The 24,582-nt window shown below is 36.8% G+C and overlaps 1 protein-coding gene across 3 annotated transcripts in view; it reads right to left on the bottom strand.

Moving 5' to 3' along the window:
• Positions 1-250: 250 nt before the first annotated feature.
• Positions 251-24,582, bottom strand: part of ELAVL4 (ELAV like RNA binding protein 4) — an 87,857-nt gene continuing 63,525 nt past the window's right edge. For 2 of the 3 annotated variants that reach the window (XM_044430173.1, XM_044430174.1), the window contains exons 3-7: positions 20,662-20,765; positions 5,163-5,316; positions 4,243-4,468; positions 3,135-3,173; positions 251-578 (exon numbers count right to left, since the gene is read on the bottom strand). In XM_044430173.1, coding sequence (XP_044286108.1) covers positions 251-578; positions 3,135-3,173; positions 4,243-4,468; positions 5,163-5,316; positions 20,662-20,765 — 851 coding nt within the window. The remainder of the gene's footprint in view (positions 579-3,134; positions 3,174-4,242; positions 4,469-5,162; positions 5,317-20,661; positions 20,766-24,582) is intronic. The other variant, XM_044430175.1, reaches the window with a different exon arrangement.

Here is a 24,582-nt window from a genome sequence, read left to right as displayed (position 1 = left end):
ACATTGTTATCTATGTATATTATATTCAACAACGACAGCTATGAAAGAACATTCAATGCATCAAAGTTTGTTTTTCTAAGCATTATAAAATCCTTTCCTGGTCACAGGATATTCAATGTTTTAATACTTAGGCAACACTGGCTTATAAAAGTCCATGGTTGTATATAAGCCTTGAAGAGTTTTTTTTTCGTATATATATTTTATATATATATATATATATTTATAATAATTATTATTAAGGATATGAAATTCAGGATTTATGGGTTTTGTTGGTTTTAAAGGAAACTTGCAATACTCGGTCTCCTAAGCGGTATCCGTTAAGGCTGGCAATTGCCATGGCAGCTTCATCATAATTGGTCATGGTGACAAAGCCAAATCCCTTGCACTTGTTGGTGTTGAAGTCGCGAATCACCTTGACATTGTTGACAGCTCCAAAGGGGCCAAACAGTTGCCACAGCACACTTTCATCTGAGTCAGGTGATAAGTTGTAGACAAAGATGCACCATCCAGTCCCAGTGTGACCGGGAATATTCATTCCCACAAGGCTTGTCATCCCATCAATTGTGATTGGAGAAAACCTATCAGAGTAATGAAGAAAAACAAAAAAGAGGCTGATCTCGATCTCCTTTTAAGCATAAGCAACATAAAATCAGAATCCAGACTCCACCTTCAACCCAACCCCAAGCAGGTTAAATTCTCTAGAGACAGTTCTTACACTCAGTTGTATAAAAACTATTGAATGCCTCAGAAACAATAGCTGTTTCATTCAATATAACCAACTAGCATTGAGTGTAGCTCAAGGTTCTCTGAGAATATGGTCAAACTATATTAAAGGGACTCTTTATGCTGTAATCTAGTATATGCTTGCAGCTGACTAGGCTTCAGCCAACAGCTTTGCTACTTGATGAAAGCTTACATATGCTAACACCTAGTTGCTTCAATAAGAGTCATCACACTATTTATTCTCCGTTAACAAACGGGGGGAAACATCCTATATTGAAAATACTGCTGAATACTCTCCTAACTGTGGGAAAAGGCATGTTGGAAAGTGAGTGTGTGTGAATAAATTTATCTAGTACATTTATTTGAAATGACTAACAGCCTCAAAAAGCGTCTGACAAGTTCCACTGAAACCCAGTCAAACATATGCTGTGAAATGTTAATATGCACCAGACCGAATATTTTCTTTTAAAAGCATATACATAAAGTGGGAATGGGTTTACAGAAGAAACACTACTTCTCTTTGGCTCTACAAAAAGCAGTGAACACTTCCATTTCCTACCATATACTAGACTTATTACTTACCACACCATCAATAAGTTTTCAAATGTCTCAAACAGTTATCATTTAAGATGACTACAGCACATTTGTATACAGGCCTACTGAAGGCAAGTCCCAAAGAATTCAGTGGGGCTTATTACCAGGTTAAGAAAGTAAAGGATTGTAGCCTTAGGGCTGCTTCATGCATAACTTTGTCCTACAAGGAGATAATCCCCAGCTGAATTCCAACATCAAGGAATATGTGGTGGCTGCTTAAAAACTTACCACATGAGTATTTGTAATCAAGTGGGGAGATGGCAGTCAGTGGCCTCCAATCTGCACTTAAGCCTCTCCATAGCCACCCAGAAATGAAGCAAAGGAGAGAGGTCATAATCACAGACCCTGACAGTGTGTTCAGACTATTTAAACACAACTGCTTACTCAGATGATTCCAAGCACCAGGAGGTAAGCTTTGAAGTGGCCACTTTGTATTTTTCAGTAATATTATCATGCAGAGAAGGATCTTAATGTATCTTTCGTGTCATTTAATGACACATCCTTCATGTCATCTTAATGTATCCTTTGTGTCACTTCTGAAGTGCCTCCTAAATAATAGGGGAGCAGTGCATGATACTATACTGGGGCATGGTCTCTTGAAGACATTCTCCCATGGTTCAGTCTAGTATTATAGCATGTGGACATGTTTATGGCCATTTTGAATATCTCCCTCCTGAACATGTGAATCAATGATAATTCCAGTGACAACACGTGAATCCCACACATTGCGGGGAACGTTTGAAAGAAAAAAGATGCCTCACTATTGTACCCCAAATTTTCCACATAATCCACAACATTTACCCATTTCTCAATTAAAATGATTACATTGCTCATGGCTAGGGAGGAAGCAGGGCTGCCTTACATTGTATCATTTCAGATGAAGTACTAATTCACAGTACTACAATCCAGGAATACTGTATGTGTACTAGTGTATGGGATACATGGGGCAAAATACAGACTGTTTGTGTGCAGTACTCCAGATTTCCCCAGTACTTAAACCCTTATTTCAAGATGAATAGGAATAGGACATATGTGAAGCTAGCTGTGAATTGGGTTGTGGCTATTACCACCAAGCATACAGCATTTTTGAATTACAAATGTATGAAATAGCCCTCAATTACTATATTTTCTTTAATGTTTGTGCAAAGATATGCGGATTGTTAATGAAGAATGTAATATTGAATGTAACATTTTCATGCCATTGTAGCAGTGTTTTCAAATTTCCAGTGATCTAAATATGAAAGCAAAGTCAGAACAAGCAGACCTTCAAATCAATGCAAACCAATCACAAGCTCCATATTACTGGGAACACTTGTTAAACCTGTAACAAAGAGAATCTATGTCTGATTGAGGTGCATAAAGTTACAGTCCTTCAGGAAAGGTAAGCCAAAAGGCAGATGTGGGTTTCCCAATTTTTTAAAGCCATTAATGTGACAATTTTTTACCAACAATGGACAATTTTCCATTATCAGCCCTCTTTTGTTAATAAACTCCAATGAGGTAAAACTTAAAAGCCATTAAATAGAATACTTCAGGTTAGAACTCTTGTAGCTGTTGCACCTAAATCATCATAGAAGACCTGTAACAAAAGAAAAATTAAACAAACAAAAATCCACGCACTATTGTTGTATATGCTTGTGTTTGTGCATGGTGTTAACGAAAACCAAATGAAGTCCAAACGAAAAGACAGAAAACATTTGGCATGCTGGTGGGAAAAAAGGAAGGAATTAAAAAAATAAAGTTAGTGAATTAAAAAAAAATTAGAGCACCAATCTGTGCCAACATGGACATCTGGCAATCTGTGGAATTCTAATTACCTCTTTACGCCATAGGCCATATTAAGCAAATTGTCCAGCCTGAAAAGAGAAGGAGGGTCTCTGGGTTAATGTCTCACAGATGGCAAGATTGCTCAATGGAACTTTTATTAATAATGCTCCATTTTCAAAGAAGAAATTCTCAACATCATCTCTTATATATCTAGTGGTCTAATCAATCAGCAGCCATAAAGCTACTTCTGCTTCCACAATAAATGAATGACATTATTAGTTGTGCTGGTAATGAAGAAAGGTAACATTCCATCATCTCAAAATGTGATTTGGCACAGAAAAAATTCCCTATAATTTCATTTCTGCATGCTGTATCAGTGTGAAATTGTAATAATTACCATACTTTCAACTATTTACCTTTCATTGCTATTAAACATGAATAGAATTACACAGTAAAAACTTTAGCATAAATAATACCTACGATTCCAGGTTTTTCCACAGTGTGAATTTCTTTTGATGAGAGGAATTTACTTTTGATCTCTAAAAGCTTGTAAGAACCAATTATCCCAACATTTTGTAGATCAAATCATTAAAGAAAGCCAAGAAGATTTAGTTTGATGGGCCATCACATACCACAAATAAGGTCTTCTCTACCGGTTACAACATTCAGTCACTATCCAATGCTTTTAATCTTCCATTAGGGGTTTTGCAACGTCAAAATATTATACTCTAAATACAAATACCCAAACTTTGTTAAACATGCATTTATATATAAAATGCACAAAAGTATTGCTCTAAAACCTACTTTTTGAAGTATTTTAAACAGGCATTTGATGGTCAATAGCCCCACACAAATTCGCTAATCTTTCCAGTCACACTAATCCGGAGAAACCAATGCAAGTCATGTACTCCATAAAAAGTAAAGACAGGGTAGTCATTTTATATTTTTAGGTGCAGTGAAAAGTTACTGAAAGTTATCCCATCAAGTTATCCCTTTGCCTAAAAAATTCTAGTTGAAACACTGATCTGATAATGACCTAGAGGCAGCTGAGAGTTGGTATTTCCAAGCTTCCCTTGTTCAGATGCTTATGTAATCTGTGATTCAAACTGTGACAGAATAGAATACTAAAGATCACTATAAATACTCTGTGGCAGTTACCTGAATCTCTGAGCCTGGTGGTGGAGAGGTCCAGGATAGCGTCTATTTGGAGATTGGTACAGCTGAGAAAGAAGGGCTTGGCTTGTTTTCTGACTGGGGTTATTAGCAAACTTCACAGTAATCGGTTCTGTAGCACCACTAGGTTTCTGGCCATTAAGTCCCTTTATGGCTTCTTCTGCCTCTATTCTCTTATCAAAACGAATAAATCCCACACCACGAGAAACACCTGGAGAAAGAATATAGGGTTTAATTAAGGACGATAAAACTTCAATAGCATGCACAATACAAAGGGAAATACGACATTGGCCCTTGATTAAATCTACTACCTGTGCAACAGAAACAAGCTTTTCCAACAGAAATCCAGAAACAAACTGAAACATGAATTTCTGGACATGACAGCAAAGTTTACTTCTGCAAACTCTACTGACCTGCCCTGTTCTTGAAACAATAATTTTACTCATTTTTATTGCTGAAGGACTTAATAGCTTCCCATTGCAGAAGTGGTGAGTGTTAGTAATGTGTGAGCACTGGGCAGTGATGGATACAGCCCACAATATAGTAATGGGTTGTGACTTTCATTTGTGTAATAAAGTGCAGATATTCCCATTTCTTTTTCTAAAATTCCCACATGGTGACATCTGAAAATCCATAAAGCAAAGCTTCACACCAACTTGTGAGAAGGGGACACATTTACAAGGTCTTCTTGGCAATTACATAATTTGATATCCATAGATCATGTGGCTGTCCTTCTCTATCAGTAATAACATCAGTAATGATCAGGAATATCTCTAAACCTAGAGAACACTTAATTTTAAGTTGGTTCAGCATTAGTGTACTAACTCAGTTCAAAAACAAACACATGAAAGTATCTAAGAAACAAAGTCAGGTTTAGAAACATAAAAACAAGAAAATCTTTCAACCTGTGACTTGATCAACCAGAATTCGTGAGGTGATGATGCGCCCATATTGCGAGAAAAGCTGCTCCAGCTCTTTCTGGGTCATCGTTTTTGGAAGGCCGCTGACATACAGGTTAGCATCTCTGATTGATGCCGAACTTGGACGGGCATAGGAAACCTAAGAGTTAAACAATATGTCTTTAAATAAAGTATTATGTTTTACAGAAATATATTTTATTCATTTATACTTAACAGTTTGTTTTCAACCTTTAGTATTCTGCCAGCATGTTTAAAATAACTTCCTCACGTGATTCTACCTGCTCTTACAACATTAATTGAGAAATAAAAATACTGAGAACAAAAGAAAAACTGGAAATTTTAAGACATATGTTAGGATAAGGGTATCTAAATACAGGAATAGAACAGTGACTGAAGATGGACAGATTAATGTGCAGCGCCTACACATCAGCTTTGTTAATACACCCCCATGGGTTGTGGGTGTTTAAAATCATTTACTGTTTCTAGCCCAACTGGAATATACCTATCTTGTGCAGATTCAGGGATGTTCTAAAGGTTGGAAACGGCTCAGGTCCTTTGCAAAACATGTTTTCTCTTTATATATTCATTATACACTGGCAAACTCTGCCTAGATTGCATTACTGAAACATCTGTTCCATAAACTCTGCCCTTCACACCACCATGTTATTTGTAACTCAGTTTAAAGTATCCATTATATGAATCAGAAAAAGTTGAAAATCTTTCTGATGCCTCCCAGTAAGTAGCTGTTACAACAACGCTAGTAACGTTTTACTGAAGTGCACTATTTGCAACTATAGTAACTTTCATTTCAATAATTTTAGTAGTTCAATAATTTTAATACAATTATGTAATTTGTATGTAGATTAGCACATAATCTGTGAATACTAGTTTTTGCATTTAAACCTCAGTGAATCAACTTTAACATCACACCATTTTACAAAATGGTTCTCTTCCAAAAATTATCTTTTGAAAGGAATTCCACAGAGGATATGGGTAGAAGCTGGTGCTGGCCATCTGCATGCAGAATGGAAGCTATGAGCAGAATGGATCTTCTCTTCCCGTTAATCTGTTCCAGAATGTTTCCCAGCCCTGCAAGTAGATTTAAGCCATACCAGGGTGGGTGGGAAGTACAGTTACAAGGAGAGCAAGAGCAAGTCCCATTGTGTGAGCAGGAATCTGATCACACCATGCTGGATTTAGCATACATATACTGCAAACCTAACTATTTTCTGACCCTTTCCAATGTATTAAAAAAAACTATCTCAACTCAAGCTTATCCATATATGACTGTATTATATTTATGCAACACTATGTGTAGAGAGGTTTCAATCACATGATAAGCAACACTATTCCTTGAACAATACAATAGGTAGGTAGATGTATATATTTTCTCCATTCCTAAAAGCAGATACTCAGTGAACACAGCAAGTGATAGAGAACAACTAATATTTGCCTCCATGGCCTTTATTAAAAAAAGACAATCACTCTACAGATTTGCATTGCAAAGCATCTGAAAGTGAAATTTAAGATTAAAAAGTTAGGGTAAAATTTATCTTGCAAAATGTCACAGTACATTATAAACATACATACAAATCACAATGAAAAGGAAACATATAAGTCGTGTTCAAACATCAGTAAGTTCTGCCTCCTACAGAGGGCATATGGAGTAGAAGCGTAACAAAGGCTTTTCTGTTCACCTTCATTAAACTCCTTGCTAAGATGACAATGACTGGAAATGAATTTCTTCCCTTCATTTTTCAATATCCATGTTGCACTGCAGATCACATATTGTGTCAAATATCCTGCTCATTTGCCAAGCAAATGCCCTGGTAAAGACTAAGAGTTTTTTTCAAGAATGACAATGTGAAAAACTAGACCCGTCTTGAAATCAATCCACAGAGTCCATCATAACAAACATCCAGATCAGGCACAGCTGTCCAAGATAGCAGGTAGCCAAAGGTCTAGAAATCTATTAGGTCCAGTTCAGCGAGGCAAAGCACAGACTTGAAATGCTTTTATTTGCAGCAGTCAGCTAGCTCCAACTGGGCTAATTTATAGCTGGTCATAAATCAGCACAGCTGGTTAATCAGGTCAGCATGTTGCTTATAAGAGAGGCCCCACATATTTTCTCCTGTTTGAATTCTGCTGCTTCCATTTGGAATGCCCTTCCAAGACTTAGGGATTCCTAGACTTGGAGAAGTCCAAGAAGGGCCCAGATCACTCTTCTAGAGACTAGCTCTGGTTAGGGTCCACAGTACTGGCTTTCCCACTTTTCTTCTTCATCAGATGGATCCTCCTTCACATGGGACATGACAGTAGCATGATTGTATTACATTTTTTTTAATATTCACATATACTTTAACATTACTTAAAAGATACATTTTAAAAAAGAGATAAACACAAATAATGAAATATGAATAATGTAATAAAGTATATGATCCTACTGCATACTAATGTAATTGCTCATGTCAAAATCAAACCTATTAGAAAAGATGTAAGAATAACACTAAGGGCATTTACAGCTGTGGAGATTGTATTATATTTCTTCCCTTCTTAAAACTGTTAGGCGTTCTTCAGTAAAAAAAAAAAAAAAAGATCAAACCAGTAATTTGGAAACACAGAAGAATTCCAAACAGATGATGTCATACATACTTCCCATAAAAATTGAATAAATGAGCCATGGGGATATATTTTCAATATTTTTTCATCTGCAAGCACTCTAGAGTAGAAGAATGACAAAACCTGAAACAGAAGTAACAGCTAAATGAAAACAATAGCTCCATGGAATGATAGTAACTTTGGGAAAATGACAGTGTACTGAATTAAATGATATCAGAACAGAATGAATAATAAAATGACAATGTATCCTTTCAATCTCTTCAGGTGCTCTTAGTATTCTCAATTAAAGACACTGTTCCTGTTTCTAAATCAGAGCACCTGTATATCCCCCAAGGCAGCTTGGTAAAAAAAATAATATATATTAATAATTTAGAGTTAAATATATATGTATGTATGTATATGTATATCAACAATCCCACTAATGCTTAGCCCAAGAAATATTTTTAACATATACCTAATTTTAAGGTGCAGAATATACACTTTACCACAGAAACAGTGACATATTTATCAACTGCCAGAGATGGCAGTTGGAAATCATGTGAACAAGGAATTCTACTCAGTAAAGGCAACATAAAGCTTACTCTTACACATGAATGTAAATGATAACTTAATAGAAAATGTGATGTTTCAATCACACCTCTACTACAAGGGCAGACTTACTGGTGGTGACTGAGATCTTGGCAGTGGTCTGACCATTCAGTGAGTGGTAAAGTGTTTACTCTAGCCAAGAGAAGAGTTGATGAAAACATGGGGCAGTTAAAAATAAAGTAAAATAACTTGACAGAACAGAAAAAAGAGTGGCTGAGAGCCAGCCCCTGCTCCCCCCACAAAGGGAAAAGCATCTTCTAATAACTTCTTGATCTAATCTCTTCAACAATTCCAAAGCATTCTTTCTAACATTAGGAAGGAAAGATTAAACCCTAGACTCAGCAAGTTATCCTCCTTTAACTTATCCCAAGATGTTTTAAAGGAACCAAATTGAATCCATTTTAAAAGTTCTGCTAAGGATTCATGATCTAGCAAGACAAGCTTAAATTTTACTGCAGCTGCCCAAGCCATAGTTAAGTTTACTTTAATTTAATCAAACATTTATATCCCATCCTTTCCAATGAATGGTTCAGGGTGGCTTACAACGATTTAAAATATTACAATAATGCAATGATAAAACAGTAAATATAAAATCAATATAAAACAACACTTCATAAAACAAAGAAAAGAGAAAAAGAGTAGAAAATGCAACTGTGGAAAAAAGATTTTAAAACATCTAAAAACCTTAATTATTAAAATGATTGAATAAAAAGGTCTTTACCTGGCGCAGAAAGAGTATAAAGTCTGCACCAGGCGGACCTCTCTGGGGATCACATTCCATAGTCTGGGCGCCACTGCAGAGAAGGCCCTCCTCCAGGTAGACATCCTCCATACCTCCTTCAAAGAGGATTCTCAGAGCAAGGCCTCCCCTGCTGATCTTAAGTGGCATGAGGGCATATAGGGAAGGAGGTGGTTCTTCAATCATTCTGGTCGCAAGCTGTTTAGGGCTTTATAGGTTAATACTAGCACTTTGAATTGGGCCTGGATTTCAATTGGAAGCCAGCGAATCTGATAGAGGACTGGTGTTATATGAGAATAACAAATGGCCCCCATCAGCAACCTGGCAGCTCAATTTTGTACCAATTGAAGTATCCGGACCATTTTCAAAGGCAGCCCCACGTAGAGCACATTACAGTAATCCAACTGAGAAGTTACCAGAGCATGTGTCACTGTTACTAGGCAGTGCTTGTCCAGGTAAGGACGCAGTTGTTGGATCAGCTGAAGCTGAAGAAAAGCACTCCTCACCGCCACCTGGGCCTCCACGGACAGCTCTGGGTCGAAGAGCACTCCCAACCTGCGAACCCTGTCCTTTAGAAGGAGTGCAACCCCGTGCAGGACAGGACAGGACCAAAATCACTTACCTGAGAACCCGAACCACCCACCAAAAGGACCTCCATCTTATCTGGATTGAGTCTCAGTTTACTGGCCGTCATCCAGCCAATTACCTCGGCCAGGCCGACCGGTTCAGGACAGCCACTGCCTCACTTGGGTTAGATATAAATGAGAGGTAGATTGGGTGTCATCAGCATACTGATGACTCCACAGCGCAAAACTCCTGATGACCTCTCCCAGCGGTTTCATGTAGATGTTAAAAAGCATGGGGGACAAAACAGAACTCTGCAGTGCTCCATGGCATAATTGCCATGGTGCAGAGCTATAGTCCCCCAAGCACTACCTTCTGGAATCGACTGGCCAGATAGGAGTGGAACCACTGCCAGCAGAGCCTGATAAGAGAAATATGAATAGAGCCTGGTATCAACAGTAGATTAGAATTTGAAATGCTGTATTTCAGCTTGAGAAGTAGATTATGTAAACAACAATTAAAAAGATGTGAAGCTAAGATACAACCCTGGTGGACACCTTTTTTACTGGAATTAAATTGGAACAGTTTCCAGTGGTAGTGCATCTATCCTTAACAGAAGATGTAGAATATGAAAACTGAATTAAAAATAGTAAACTTGCTGGCATATGCAGCTGTTCCAACTTGCTCCCAAGCAGCAAACGAGATTGAATCAAATGCAGCATGCAAATCAATACAAGCTGCATTTGTACAAGCTGCAATACAAGCTGTATTTTAAGGCAAATATTATCTGCCAAAAAAGAAAGGGTATGAGCATGACGGAGCATAGAGGAACCTTCCCAAAACCAATTTGTTCTGGACCAATTACTGAGGGTCCAGTAATTTTGCCATACAAAGATGTACTCTTAGTTTAAGACAAACAGCGTATAGTTTCACAGGGACTAAAAGTAAAATATAGGACAATAGTTAGATTCCTTTTTATGAATCGGAACAAATATGGCTGGATGCTATATATCTAGAATTCTGTGTGAATTATCAATGGCAATAAATACAGCTGCTAAAATTGGACCCAACCAATTGTCAACCCACTTAAAAAGCTTGGCAGGGTCTCAATGAGGACCAAGGGGACATAAAAGCCCAGCTTTTGAGACTTCCACATTATTTGGGAATTTCTGACACAAAAGAGAACAGGGTCTGTACTGTGGAAGTTCAGTAGTTCTACATTCAAGAACAGTACTGGGACTGGGAACACAACAGAGACGGAGAAGCTAGCACATCTTGACTCCCATCCTCTCATGCAGTGCGAGCTCTAAATGCCCAAACAGGTATAAAACTTTGGTGAATTAGACCTGGAAGGAAGATCCTTTCAAATGCCAAGTCAAGTGAGTTAGAAAGACCCTGAGCGATGGAGAAATCCATCATGTCTTCCAAGAAGAAAATGAAGTTTTACAAACCCACACAATACCCCTTTCGCAAGTTATCACAGTTCCTGGAGCCCCCAGAATAGCAGTCACAAGAAGTCTAAAATTTGTGCAGTCGAGATTCAGATGAATCTTGCTCTTTTGGTACACCATAGTTTGATTATTCTAGTTTATGTCTGTCCCTTCTACAAATACCACTGACATGCGTTTTTATTCCCTTTTCAGTAACAAATGTTTGGAAAGCAGGAGCCAATGCTATCTGCATTTTGTTTAAGAAGTATATGCTAAAGTTGAATCTAATCAGGTACTGGAATACAAGATAGATGATGGAAACTACACTCAAAGAAATTCAAGAGGCTGTGCATCTGAAATTGTGGAAATGAAGGGGTAGTGGTGGTAGGGAACTGGACACCACAGTTGCAGCGGCCTACATTCTTGAAAATGAGGGAACAGAAACTATGTTCCTTCCAGCAATTACAGCCACAGATTGTTTGCTCCACAGAATAGAGATGGAAAGAAATTCTTGGAGAGAGAGTGGATTTTATATATATAGATTTGGTCTTAGTATAATGCCTTCTGTATCAGCTAACTCTGTGCTTTTAAAGACCACAGGAACCAAATATAGCAGAGTTTAGTAAAGGCATCCACACAGGAGGTAATAAAAAAAATTTGAATCCATGTATAGGATTCTTGATAGTTCTTTACACGGTATTTTATACTTACCTTTCATATCTCCTTTAGGACTTTTTAAAACAGGAAGATAACATAAGTCAGTTAAAATGGGGGCATCAATATTTACTAAGATGTTCCAGGGGATTCAGATAATGCTTCAGATTATTCCTAAAGCTGAAAGTTTGCAGTACAAGAAAAGAAACAAATCACTTCATTGCTTAATTTTATCTGATGACTGAAATAGTGTCCATTGCTAGAGGAGATGTGAAACTAGAGTTGGGTCATTTGATTAGAAGAGGCTACATTTTTAATGTATGGATTTTAATGTATGGAGAGCCAGTGTGGTGTAGTGGTTATGAGAATGGGACGGAGACTCAGACAACCTGGGTTCTAGTCCCCGCTCAGCCATGGAGCCAACTGGGTGACCTTGGGCCAGTCACAGACTCTCAGCCCAACCTACCTCACAGGGTTGTTGTTGTGGGGATAAGATGGAGGAGGAGAAGGATGTAAGCTGTCTTGAGCCATTTGTAGGAAAAAGGCAGGATGCAAATCGAAAAATAATAAATAAAAAATTTAAAAAACAAAGAAAACGTACTGTCTTAATTATGATCAAACATGTATTTAATGTCATTGGCATAGTAAGCATTTTCGCACATTACACAAAGGTGGTGCAGCTGCTTCCCAGGTAGCTTGTATGTAAAAAATTCCAGGTAAGATGCAGAAGAATAGAGGGAATAGCAAGCTAGAAGGAAGGGAGGGCAAAACATTATGCAGGTTAACAGGTGATTGTGTAGCAACTCAAGAAGGGCTCTGCAGCAGGAACAACTCTGAAGAAATTTGAAATCCCTTGCGTTAGCTTATGTTACACAACGTTTTGGATTAAAGGAGCCCTACATACAAACTGGATGAAGCATTGACAGAATAAACTATCAGTACTAAAACAGGAGATTCTTATCCTGGCACTTCCAAGGCAGATAGCAAGAGCAGCCAGCATTGCTAAAAGTCCACTGCTAAAAGGAAATAATTGTTCAAGTTTTGTAGAATGAATAATATTATCTGGCAAAGCACGAAATGGTTAAAAAGTAAGAAATTTCTGTTAGAGCTGATGTAAAAGTTTAGAGAGACTCTCCAAGTGTGTGCTGAACACAGCAAAACCCAAAATAAATTTTATTACTAGAGTTAGAAATAATTTATTAAAATTAGATTCATAACTTCTAAAAGAACCTCCTTCCCATGGAACAAAAGCATGATGAATAAGATTTCAAAGATACTCAGATTCCATAAGATTTCTTCAAAGCATAACTTCTCAATATAAGGCTTTGAAAATTGCCTCTCCTATAAATAGTATAGGCTGCAATCTTATACCTTAAGCATAAGACCCATTACATTCAATGGAACTTTCTTTTGAGTGGACACACACAGGATTATACTTGGAGATTGGACATGCACTTAGACATGTGCATGGCTTGTAGCTCAGTAGTAACACAATGTATTAGAAAGTGTAAACTGTTACACTTTCAATCTACAAAATATAAATAAGAAACAATGGAACAGAAACTATATACTGTAATGAAATATAAATATTGCAATAAATTGTATAAAGAGATGGACTAAATGGATCAAAATATATATTTAAGGCTCAAGACCTTAGATCACTAATCTAAGATGATTTGCTTCACATAGGTGTTTTCAAACTAATTTGCTATTCCAATTCAGCCTAAATTGCTTCATTGAATCAATTCATTCAAGAAATACATATTATAGTTCAGAATACTACAGTTATGATCAGTACTTTCCTTATTATTAAATGTTGTTTTCCCATATGCGATAAAGTATTTTTCATGCTTACAGTCTACATAATTAACATACCAGGCATTCAAAGCTATTTCATATTCTCCAAATCATACTGATATGATGTGTGGGAAACTGATTATTCATCTTCAATTGAAGCATCTGACATAATTTACCTGCCATAGTTCTATTTTTTTAAAAACTTCGACATGGTTCAGACATCACAGCAATCTACTGTTAAAGAAACTGAGGAACAGTTTAGCGTCATATCAGAATTGACAAGCCATGATTTGGGTTCATCTAGCAAACCAGAATCAGAAACTATGAGATGGCACAGCGCCTGAATTGATTATACTGTTCTGCCTCCAGAGGGGCTTTCACCATATTAATGCAGGTGCTGAGCAGATGGAAAAATTAAAAGCAGACAAACAGCTCTAAGCTAGGGTTTGCCTGTACATTTGAAGCTCATTCCAGGTTTGCGTTCTCTGTGGTTTAGAATCCAAATCAAGGTTTATTTATAATGTTCATGCTCAACTTTTTATATATATTGATGAGTAATATTTTCTTCCTTTGGTACCTGAAGCCCCATGGTTCTAGGTAGTATGAAACTCAGGCAAATTAGATTTTGTTGCTGAGGTAGTGCTTTCCTTGTATGGTGCTGAAGAATTTCACCATCTCTATAGTGCTGACTACCTGCAGCTACCTTGTGGGAAGGATTCTAGGAAAGGAAAGCAGGCAGGCAATGATGACCTCCATGCCTATTCCAGCTGGACTGCGCTCCCAGACAAACTACTGCTAGCTGAGGACAAATGTTATCATTTATTGTAGTTTCACTTTTTAAAGGTGGCTTGAAAGGATTTGCATTTTGGCAACATTATAGTAATGCCTTTGTATCATCATAGCTATCCTACTTCAGATATCACCATCATTTCTATTAAGATATCACTCTGGAAAAGTGCAATTAAAGATGATTTACACTGCAGGTACAATGAGCAAGGGACAGAAATTGGACCAGAAAGATCCAGCTCTACCATTACCAGATGGCCTTCAGTCAGTCAGTCAGTCAGTCAGTCAGTCAGTCAGTCAGTCAGTCAGTCAGTCAGTCTCTCTCTCTCTCTCTCTCTCTCTCTCTCTCTCTCTCTCTCTCTCTCTCAATTTAACATATCCCACAGTGATGATGTAAAGACAAACTGCAGAAACTTCATCTGTGTGGTTTTGAATTCCACAAGGAAAGGGTGGGATAAAAACTTGATAGTTAATTTTTTAAACTATGGCACAGATAAACTTGCAATCCATGGTGACTGCTAGACAGTGCACTTGTTTTTTTCAAGCAGCTCCTAATGTGCATAACGGACAGTTAGGAAATCAGGAAAACAGACAGGTGATGGTTTTATTTCATACTGTGTACTCAGCCCACAAAAGCTACAACTTAACCCATACTCAGGGCCAAACCACGTTGTGGAAAACAGTCCTTAGTGTACTTTTATGCTAATTTATGTTTTTTGAGAAGAGGAATTACTTCCGTATTGACAAAAAAGTGTACTTTCCAATTCAAGCCTTTATGCTTTAGCCTGCAATCGCTAAACCATTGTTTTTCTGGCTATGTTTTGGTTTGCAATTTTGGCACTTGTTACTTCTGCAAAGAACAGTATTCCTAATGTTGCCCAAAGGAACCTGATTAGTCAGATGTGGATGGAGGAGACCTGAGCCATGACAGAGTATGTCACTCATTATTTTTTTTCTATTTGTTTGAATGCATGTACTAATATGTATGAAATGTATAAAACTTCTTAGAAACATGGCCTCATCAAAAAGATTCAATTTATACTGACCATTTATTAATATCCACAAGACAGATAAATAATTTATAAGAGCTTCTACATCAGTGCATAATAAATACAGATCCAGCACAAAATCTGTTACTTCTCCAAAACAAGGGATTATTGCACATTATCAAAATATATGTTTTAAAAAAGCATTAGCTGTATTGCATCAGCATACAATTTAGCTGAATTAGGCAATCCCTTATTAAAGAGACACTGAAGCATTTGACAGGCATGTAACAAAAATTTTAGGTGAATAAGAGCAGTCGAAGATCCATATACGGAACAGGTAAATGCCAAAGTAGAGATCTGCCAATCAGGGATTTTGTGATGATGCCCAAAGCAGTTTCTCAAATTACTAAATGTGCCCACAGGTCCAAAAGGTTTGGGAACTACTGGAGTATGAAATATTATACCGACTTGAAAAAAAGTCAAAATAATTTCTTTAATCAGGGATATTTGTCTCTTGTTACAGACAGAATAGTCTCTTATCTGGAGATTGCTATCATATTAGAATAATGCTCATTTGCTAGGATCTTTTTCTTACATGTATGGCACTGCAATACTAGAAGTACAGAAAAAATACTTTGACCATCTTCAGTAGTCTCTGATATTATGTCAAAGATGACACATGAGAGTTTTAAAACTAAATTACACCAGACACTAGCGATGTTTTTTAACAACAGCCATTTATGTGAGAAAATTTAACTACTTGCCTTTGTGCAATTACTTGCTTTGTTCAAGTGGAAGGAACAAAATTACTTGCTTAGGTCACAAACACACAGCTATTTTTTAAGCAGCAATATTGCTGGCATACCACTGACATTAACTAATGCTAAAAATGTCAGGAATGTTTATATAACTAAACATCATAGTGGTTATTACTGGTGCTAAAATCTGCTAAGAAAGAATATTTTCCTGTCAAGCAAGACCTATAGGATAATTTATTCCACCAATATCAAAGCAACAGAAGTATCAGGATAAAAAGCGAACATAACTAAAATAATGGTTGCCACTGCTTGCCATGTACTCTTATAGTCGCAATCCATAGCTATTGTAATCAAGTAGACTTTGTCACTGACCTCAATGGGATATGAATTATAGCCTTAATGTACAACAATGTTATTTTCTCCTTTCACATCCTGAGATAACCACAAATACTGCAATAGCTAGCAACAAAATAATACCCCAAGAGCTATTTATTTTACAATAGCAATAGTTAAGAATGAAGCTTTGGGGGGGGGGGGGGGAGATAAGAAAACTGACACACACACCCTCCCACTATTTTTTCTGCAAAAGGCTTGGGGTCCACAGATTGCATCAAGAAATCATTTTTGCTTTCAAATCTTTTTCAAAGCATTGCACTTTCCATTCTCCAGCATTTATTTACATGACTGTTGGTGAACAATTCTTCACTTCATATTCTAGTGTATCTCTTGTCTCTATACCCCCATAATCCAATACATTCCTGTCTTTAACCTTTGCTCCTCAAATTCCACATTATCTGTTCATGCATCTTTTGTTGCTGCCCTTTATTCTTTGCTCCTCTTTTAATATGGATGGACAATAAGTGGCTCTCCAGATGCTGTTAGACTGCTCCATCTAGAGGGCCACCTCTGTCTCTAAGCGTAAAGTTGCCTCATAGGAACATCTGAGTAATGCTAACGCTCTTGTTTCCTTTAAACCTCTCTTCAAAACTGAAGCCTTGGCACAGCACTTAATATCAGAATCTGCAAATTAATCTCTATTTGCCTTGCTCTTCCTCTGCCTGCTCCCCTGTGTTAAGCTTTGAACTATAAGATTCTTAGGGCAGAAACCTGTTCTCTTACACCTTGCAATATAAATAAAACTGCTTGATTCTTTTATGCCACATAGTTTGTTTCATCTTCTAGCGAATGTTCAGCACATGGTACCATCAGCTTTGCAATGAAACTCAACACAACAATGGGATTTCTTATTAAAAGCTATATATGAAGTCCTAAAGCAGAAAATGCTGACAAGTGTTTAATTCCATTTGTTCATTGCTTTTATAGATGAACAAAAGAAGCCATCTTAAATTGACTCATATATTAGGAATGTGAATTATTTTCAGGAAGAGATATAATTATACATATATTCCTATACATATTTTTTAGGGGGAGTAACAAAATAAAGAGTTCCCTTACCGCAAGATATTTTGACAAAATTATGTGAACATATAAATTAAATTGTTAACATAGAAATAGTAACTATGATTAATAATGTGTTAAATTTTAAATAATCTAGAACTAATATTTACGTAACTATCTTAATAATTAGATTCCAACTCTCTACAAATAGATCTCAACCTACCCTTGCTTTATTTAAAAGGAACTTTGATCAAACACATATAAGTTCTATCTTTGCTACTGCCTTACAGATACATGAAGTCTTAAGCATTGGCCTGCATGTAATTATATTGCATAAAATGTAATCATGCTATTAATATTATTAAGCCATAGAATAATTTCTTCCTCTAATATCAAAGGAACACATTAAAAATCTCTGGATAAAACATAACCAAAATAATGGTTGCCACTGGTTGTCATGAATTCTTATGGTTGCAAACCATATATCAAAGCCATTATATATGGTTGTAATATAATGCTGCAATAATGATATTCCTCCCAGTTCTGTTTAGATCCTACTAACAAAATGCTAACATTTCAGAGATAATCTAGCTGTGCCTTCTTTTCCCTTAATATGTTATTTTTCTAAAGGCGAGATTTTGGTCTTACTGAACTAGAGGCATGGTTTTATATATTTCCTTGTCCTTGTTTACATTACATTTTATTTTTGTGAATGCATTCAGTGTGTAATCAGAGCTATATTTAATTACTTTCAAAAGAAGATGAGTGTCCCTATTTTTTCAGAATGTGCATATTCTGCAAAAATCTGGATATTTATAGAACTCTTGTTTATAACATTGTGATATGCATAACAGAGATCAATTTGAATGGGATTAAAGGCTTTTTGCTATTGTGGAGAAATGCAAAAAATTTGCAAACACTTCTCTGTATATTCATTCTTTCTTATAATTAATATGTTTGTGTGTTGGAAGGGCACTTTAGTGCAGGAGAACAGAATAACAAAAATAACAATTAAATTTCTAGGCTATAAAACACAATTTGACATCACACCAGGAATTAGTTTTAAATTATTTGATTTCAAGGTGATGACACTTAATGTGCAACACTCATTTCACAAACTAGTTATTAAAGTGGCAATATTATACACACTTACCTGGGAATAAATCCCACTGAACTCAGTATAGTTTACTTCATTGCATTGTAAGATACTTATATGAGTATGTGAATTTCAGATTTGTCTAATATAAATCTGTGAACAAACTTAGAATATCTGTATCAGGATTCATCTATCTTTTACTATCTCACCAAGTTAATTATAAATCCAAAGAAAATAGTTATATTTTAGAGAAACAGGTATGAATGAACACAGACTTCTCTAGTGTGTTCACACAGAAGTATGCAAGTGCACAGAGGTGTTACACATTGCTGTAATGGTGAAACACTGACTCCTTTATTTTTACACCCTAAACAGCAAAACAGACCTGACTCAGGGAAGTGACAAAGACAATGACCTTTACATTTGTAATGGTTCCTTCAGACATCTCTTTGAACTAAACATAGCTTTTGGGCTTTTCCTGAATTATTTCTTAGCCAACAACCTCTATGTACTTCTTGACCAAAATCACTAGTTTTCCTTTCAATAGAAAATATTTATAGCCTCAAAATAATTATCAAAATACAAAATAATTATCAAAATACCTATACATTCTACTTAAATGAAGTTAGCTTTTAGACCAATTGAGAACTGATCTATTTTACTTTGAAGAGTACTAACCACCAAAATATTTCAAAATCTTTTGATTTCCACTTCCTGGATGAAGAAATGAATAGGCCAAGTATAAAAATACAGTTTCAACAGACCTATTTATATCCATGCATTTTAAGGAAATATTGGTGTCAAAACTGTACCTCCCAGCCAATACATTTTCAAGTTCTTGCATTCTGCCCATAACAGCTCCTTCCTTGGCTCTTAAGCCTACATCATTATGGTGATGAAACCCAAAGCAACCTCCACCACCACCCCCAAAAAAAGAAAAAGAAAAAAATAGAGTAAATGAAAGATCAAGCTTTCAAGCAATACATTCATGCACAAAATGGACACACAACTAAACTAAAATTACTATGATGAGCCTCAATTTAAAGCGGACTTGGCTGATTAAGATACATGCTAAATTTTGGATTTTTAAAAAAGCTCAGCAGTTTATGAGAATGTTTTCTTTTGTTTCTTTATATTCACTAATTCATGTAAAATACGCAGTAACTGCAGGGGATCCTGTGATAAGCAGTTTCATGCTGTGTAAATGATACCAAAGATGGTACTCTGTTAAAATCCTTTGGAAATGATATATAAAAGCATGTATTCAATACAACGAACATGTGGCTTTATTATTAATAAATTTTCATGGAAGGTTCCTTTCTGAACATTACAGAACAGTAATATGGTTTCTCCCATACAGATCCACAGTACAGAGAAGCTAATGGAATGAAGACAAACTCTTCAAGATTAGGATTTCTTAATCCTGGGTTTCATTCAGGAGGTTTTGCTTTCCAGAAAACAAAACCCACAATGAACGATTTTTAGGTGAGATCACTGAGCTGCTAGAAATTGATATGTGCTCACTGATACTTGACTGCCTGCCCTTAACTTCCAGATGCAGCTACAAATGTATTTGAACAACACTGTGCCTACTGTATGCCTAGTAATCTTATGATAACATAATGGTAGTTTAAAGTAAGCCACAAAATCCATGCAGTAATTATTTTGTGAGCAGCTTTTATTTTTAAATGGCTGCTATATTTGTGGATGACTCGCTAAAGCTGTTTTTGACACTAACTTGAAAACCTGTAATACCATCAAGACTGTAATCCTATATGCACTTACCTGGGAAAAGTCCCACTGAACTCAACAGGACTTACTTCTGAGTAGGCATGCTTAGGATTACACTCTTAAGTACTGCTTGTTATTGCTTTTTAATGAACAAAACCAGTAACAGTTTGAAGAGAACAAAAAATGCCATCTGTGATGTACCTTGCCTTGCTTCTAAATTAAGAGCTAGATGCAACCTTTGGTCTGTCAAGAATGCAACACTGATGAGATAGCCAGACACTGTCTTAACTACACTCTTCCTCCTGATTTAGCAAAACACTCTTGTATTCTCTTACCTTTATGGTTTTGGTCTGGAGTCTGAGTCCATTTAAAGTGTTAATGGCTTTCTCTGCATCCTTTGGATCAATATAGTTAACAAATCCATACCCTAAACTCTGCCCTGTTGAAACATAAGAAACAAAAAAAAAAGGGACTCAGTATTCTTTGCAGTGCATGTGTACGATTTCCAAATGGGGGATTGAAATCCTTTTCTCTGATAACCTTTTTCACCTACTGCTTTCATCCCAATGCAGAAAGCATACCTGTACAGTCGGAACTGCTCAGAAATAGAGTAATATTTTTAAAAATCATGGGAGCTTTGGGGTTTAACAGGTACTGATTCTTCTAGATTCCACAGTACTCTTAAAACTGCAAAAACTTACAGGAGTACATTAAAAACTTATTGATGAGGTCAAACTTTCTGAACTTTATTCTACAAGAATCAAAGCCAGAGAACAGACAGGAGACAGGTAGCAGCAGCATAACAAGCACAGCTTTGTATTGTTTTAATTAACAGACAGAATTAAAGAACTGGTTGTACAAGTAACATAAATTCAGTTTAATGTGAAATAAATATAAAGCTTAAGCCAAAACAATGTTGAGCATGAGCCAACTAAATTCTCACAAAGTAGAAACCCATAGTTACTTGATCTCAGATTACAATAGTTACATACCACCTTTCAACAGAAAGTGGTTCCCATAAAAAATTAAGCAGTAAAAAACAATGTGTAAAAATCAGAATGATCATGAAAAGCTAACTTCCAACAGCCAACAAACTACTGCACAAATATGATCAGAAGTGGCAGAATATTACTTGTCAGGAGCCTGTACTTTCTGCACTGTGTTCATGGGGAAAAGGGAAATAGTTTCTACATTCAGATAGTAGGAGACTATTTTAGCAGCTAAATCATTCCAACCGCTTTTCTGATCATTTGAATCCAGTACACACAACTTAGTTTGGTAAGACGATATTCATTATGGGATTCAGACAATCCTGGGGTTTGCAATATACTTGGAAAATTTGATCAAGGAAAAATGATCCCATTCAGTTAATAACATTCAAGCACAGTAAAGAGTCTGTTCAGCTGCCTCAAGATATTCAGTGCTGGAAAATGCCAACCATTCCCATCAGAGCAATCTAAATGTTCTTTGATTTCAATATTTGACTTTTGCCCAATTGGCTTGGTTCAACAGCATTTAATCCAACTAACTGCAAAGTACTAGTTACGTGATATAGATGCTGGCCAAAAGATAAATGGAATTCTTTAAATGTTGCTTGGGGGGGGGGGGGGGTCAGCCCTACTAAGTATAGTTGGGTGACCACAAACTTTATTTTTGTTCATTGTGTTCTTGCAGATTTTTCTGTTAGTTTTTATGAGGTCATAGGGTGAGGCTGACATTTAAAAGAAGATGCCGTCATATTAGAGGTGTTTTCTGTCCAAATTACACTGATTTTACGAAACGTGTACCACTGGGCACTAGATGTGGACAAGGCAATTGAACTTGCATTCAAACAAGATGAAAGTGAATATTTTCATGTTCAAACTGACATAAATCATCATAAGGGGGCCAATGTCATGCAGTGGCTACAAATAAGTAAGCTACACACAAGGAAGTTTGGTTGGAATCTCAAATCTGCTGTGAATTAACTTTGTGGCTGTAGTATGCAAACATAAACTGCCTTGCAGTTTCTTTCCTGCAATCTGAAGATACTAACCTACCTTGCAGGGTTCTTTCAAGGCTTAGAACAAAGAAATCTGGGTCCATTCAGAACATTCTAAATAGCTACTTGATTTCTATGTATCAGCAGCAGCATTGGATGAATCACTGTCTCTTAACAGACCTACCATTGATCTGAAGACCAACAAGGCAATGGGCAGGACCCAATAGTGCTGTTCCACTTACGTCACTGACATTGCACTAGCATAGGCAACCTGTATGCTGGCACAAGGTGTTTCCATAGATAACCTTGGCATTATGCTTATTCCAGTGTCTGTGAGCAGTAAGGGCAGCAGCATTGGGTACTGCCTAATATTTCATAATGCGTCACTCCTTTGCATTGTTAACTGGTAACTGCAATTTGTTTGGAAAGAACTTGAAGTGCAAATTCACAGAGATGTAATAATGTTTAGAAGATCCTGTCATCAGGACCCTAGCCACACTATACTACATACAGTGCACTGGATAGAATTATGAAGTTAATTCCGATCGTTATTGCTACCCCAGAGCAAACATAGGAAGGAACTCCTGGCTCCTCTGGCTTCTCATCAGCCACAAGCTTTCTGTTGCAAGTTAAAGAGGGTGGAATGGGAGGGTGTCTGCCTTTCCACTGCACTGACAGACATTTAACTACTAATTTAATTAAATGTATCAACTGAAGAATTGGTCACTTGCTGCTTTTAAAACATTTGCAGGACTGGGGAGAAGTTTGAGTGGAGAAACAGGCTTCAAGTTTTATTCTGCTGTTTACAATACTGTGCTTTCACACAGCATTATCTAATACAAAAGTATTATAAACTGTGAGGTGTGTATTTTACAAACACAGTTCTCATGCATCTTTTTGCCCACTAAATCTCAAACTGATTTTTATACCTCCTGTCTGATATAAAGTCCCAGGAACAGAATATAGAAGTTCTTTCAGGTAATGCATAAATTGCACATTGAAAAGGCATTTTAGAATTATGAATTTTTTTGAAAGATAGACAACATCCCCCACCCCAGATTGCAAGATATTACTGTTCACTTAGATTTCCTAAAGGCTTTTGATAAAGTCCCTCCCCAAAGGCTCCTGAGCAACTAAGCAGTCATGGATTTTTTTTTAAAGGGGGGAGGTTCTCTTATGATTCAAATTGATTAATAAACAGAGGACAGAGGATGGGAATACATAGCAATTTTTCCCAATGGAGAGATGTAATCATTGGAGTCCCACAGGGTTCGGTATTGGGACCAATGCTTTTTAACCTATTCATAAGTGATTTGGAATTAGGAGTAACTAGTGAAGTGGCCAAGTTTGCTAATGACACCAAGCTATTTAGGGTGGTTAAACCAAAAGGGATTATGTGAATCTCCAAATGAATCTCTCCAAGCTGGAAGAATGGGCATCAAAATGGCAAATGCAGTTCTGTGTAAGCAAGTGTAAAGTAATGCACATTTTGGCAAAAAAAATCCCAACTTCAAGTATACTCTGATGGGATCTGAGCTGGCAATGACAGAGCAAAAAAAAAAAAAAAAAAAAATCTTGTGATGAGAGCTCAAAGAAAATGTTGACCCAGTGAGCAGCTGCTGTGAAAAAGGCAAACTCCGTGCTAGGCATAATTAGGAATGGAATAGAAAACAGAACTGCCAAAATCTTACTCCCTTTATACAAATCTTTGGTATGGCCATACCTAAAAACATAGCACAGTTCTGTTTGCCTTACCTGGAAAAGAATATTACTGAGTTGAAAAAAGTACAGAGAAGGGCAATGAAAATGATCAGGGAGCTGGAGCAACTCCCTTAAGAGAAGCAGCTCCAACAATGGATTTTTTTAGCTTAGAAAAAAGGTGCATTAGCAGAGACATAATAGATGAGTTTAAAATAATGAATAGTGCGATGAAAGAGGAGATATATATATTTTTTCTTCTTCTCCCATAACACTTGAACCTAGGGTTATCCCAGGAAGCAGACTGGTGGGAAGTTTAGGATGGATAAAGTGAGGTACTTCACACAGCACACAGTTAAACTATGGAGTTTGCTGTTACAGTTAGTGGTGATGGCCACCAAATTGGTTCGCCTTAAAAGAAGACTGGTCAGGCTGAAGACTAAGGAGGCTATTTGTGGCTACCAGACTCGCTTGGTTATGTACTACCTCCTTGCGCAGAGGAGGCGTGAAGGTGTGCCTGCGTACACCAGTTGCTGAGCAGCATGGGCAGGCAGAGGTAGTGCATCTATACTGCTTG

This window comes from Varanus komodoensis, unplaced genomic scaffold, assembly GCF_004798865.1.
Source record: "Varanus komodoensis strain SLA01 unplaced genomic scaffold, ASM479886v1 scaffold20_1, whole genome shotgun sequence".
Classification (NCBI taxonomy): Eukaryota; Metazoa; Chordata; class Lepidosauria; order Squamata; family Varanidae; genus Varanus; species Varanus komodoensis.
The sequence above is the reverse complement of the archived record's forward strand: the minus strand, read 5'-3'. Positions and strand labels throughout refer to the sequence as shown.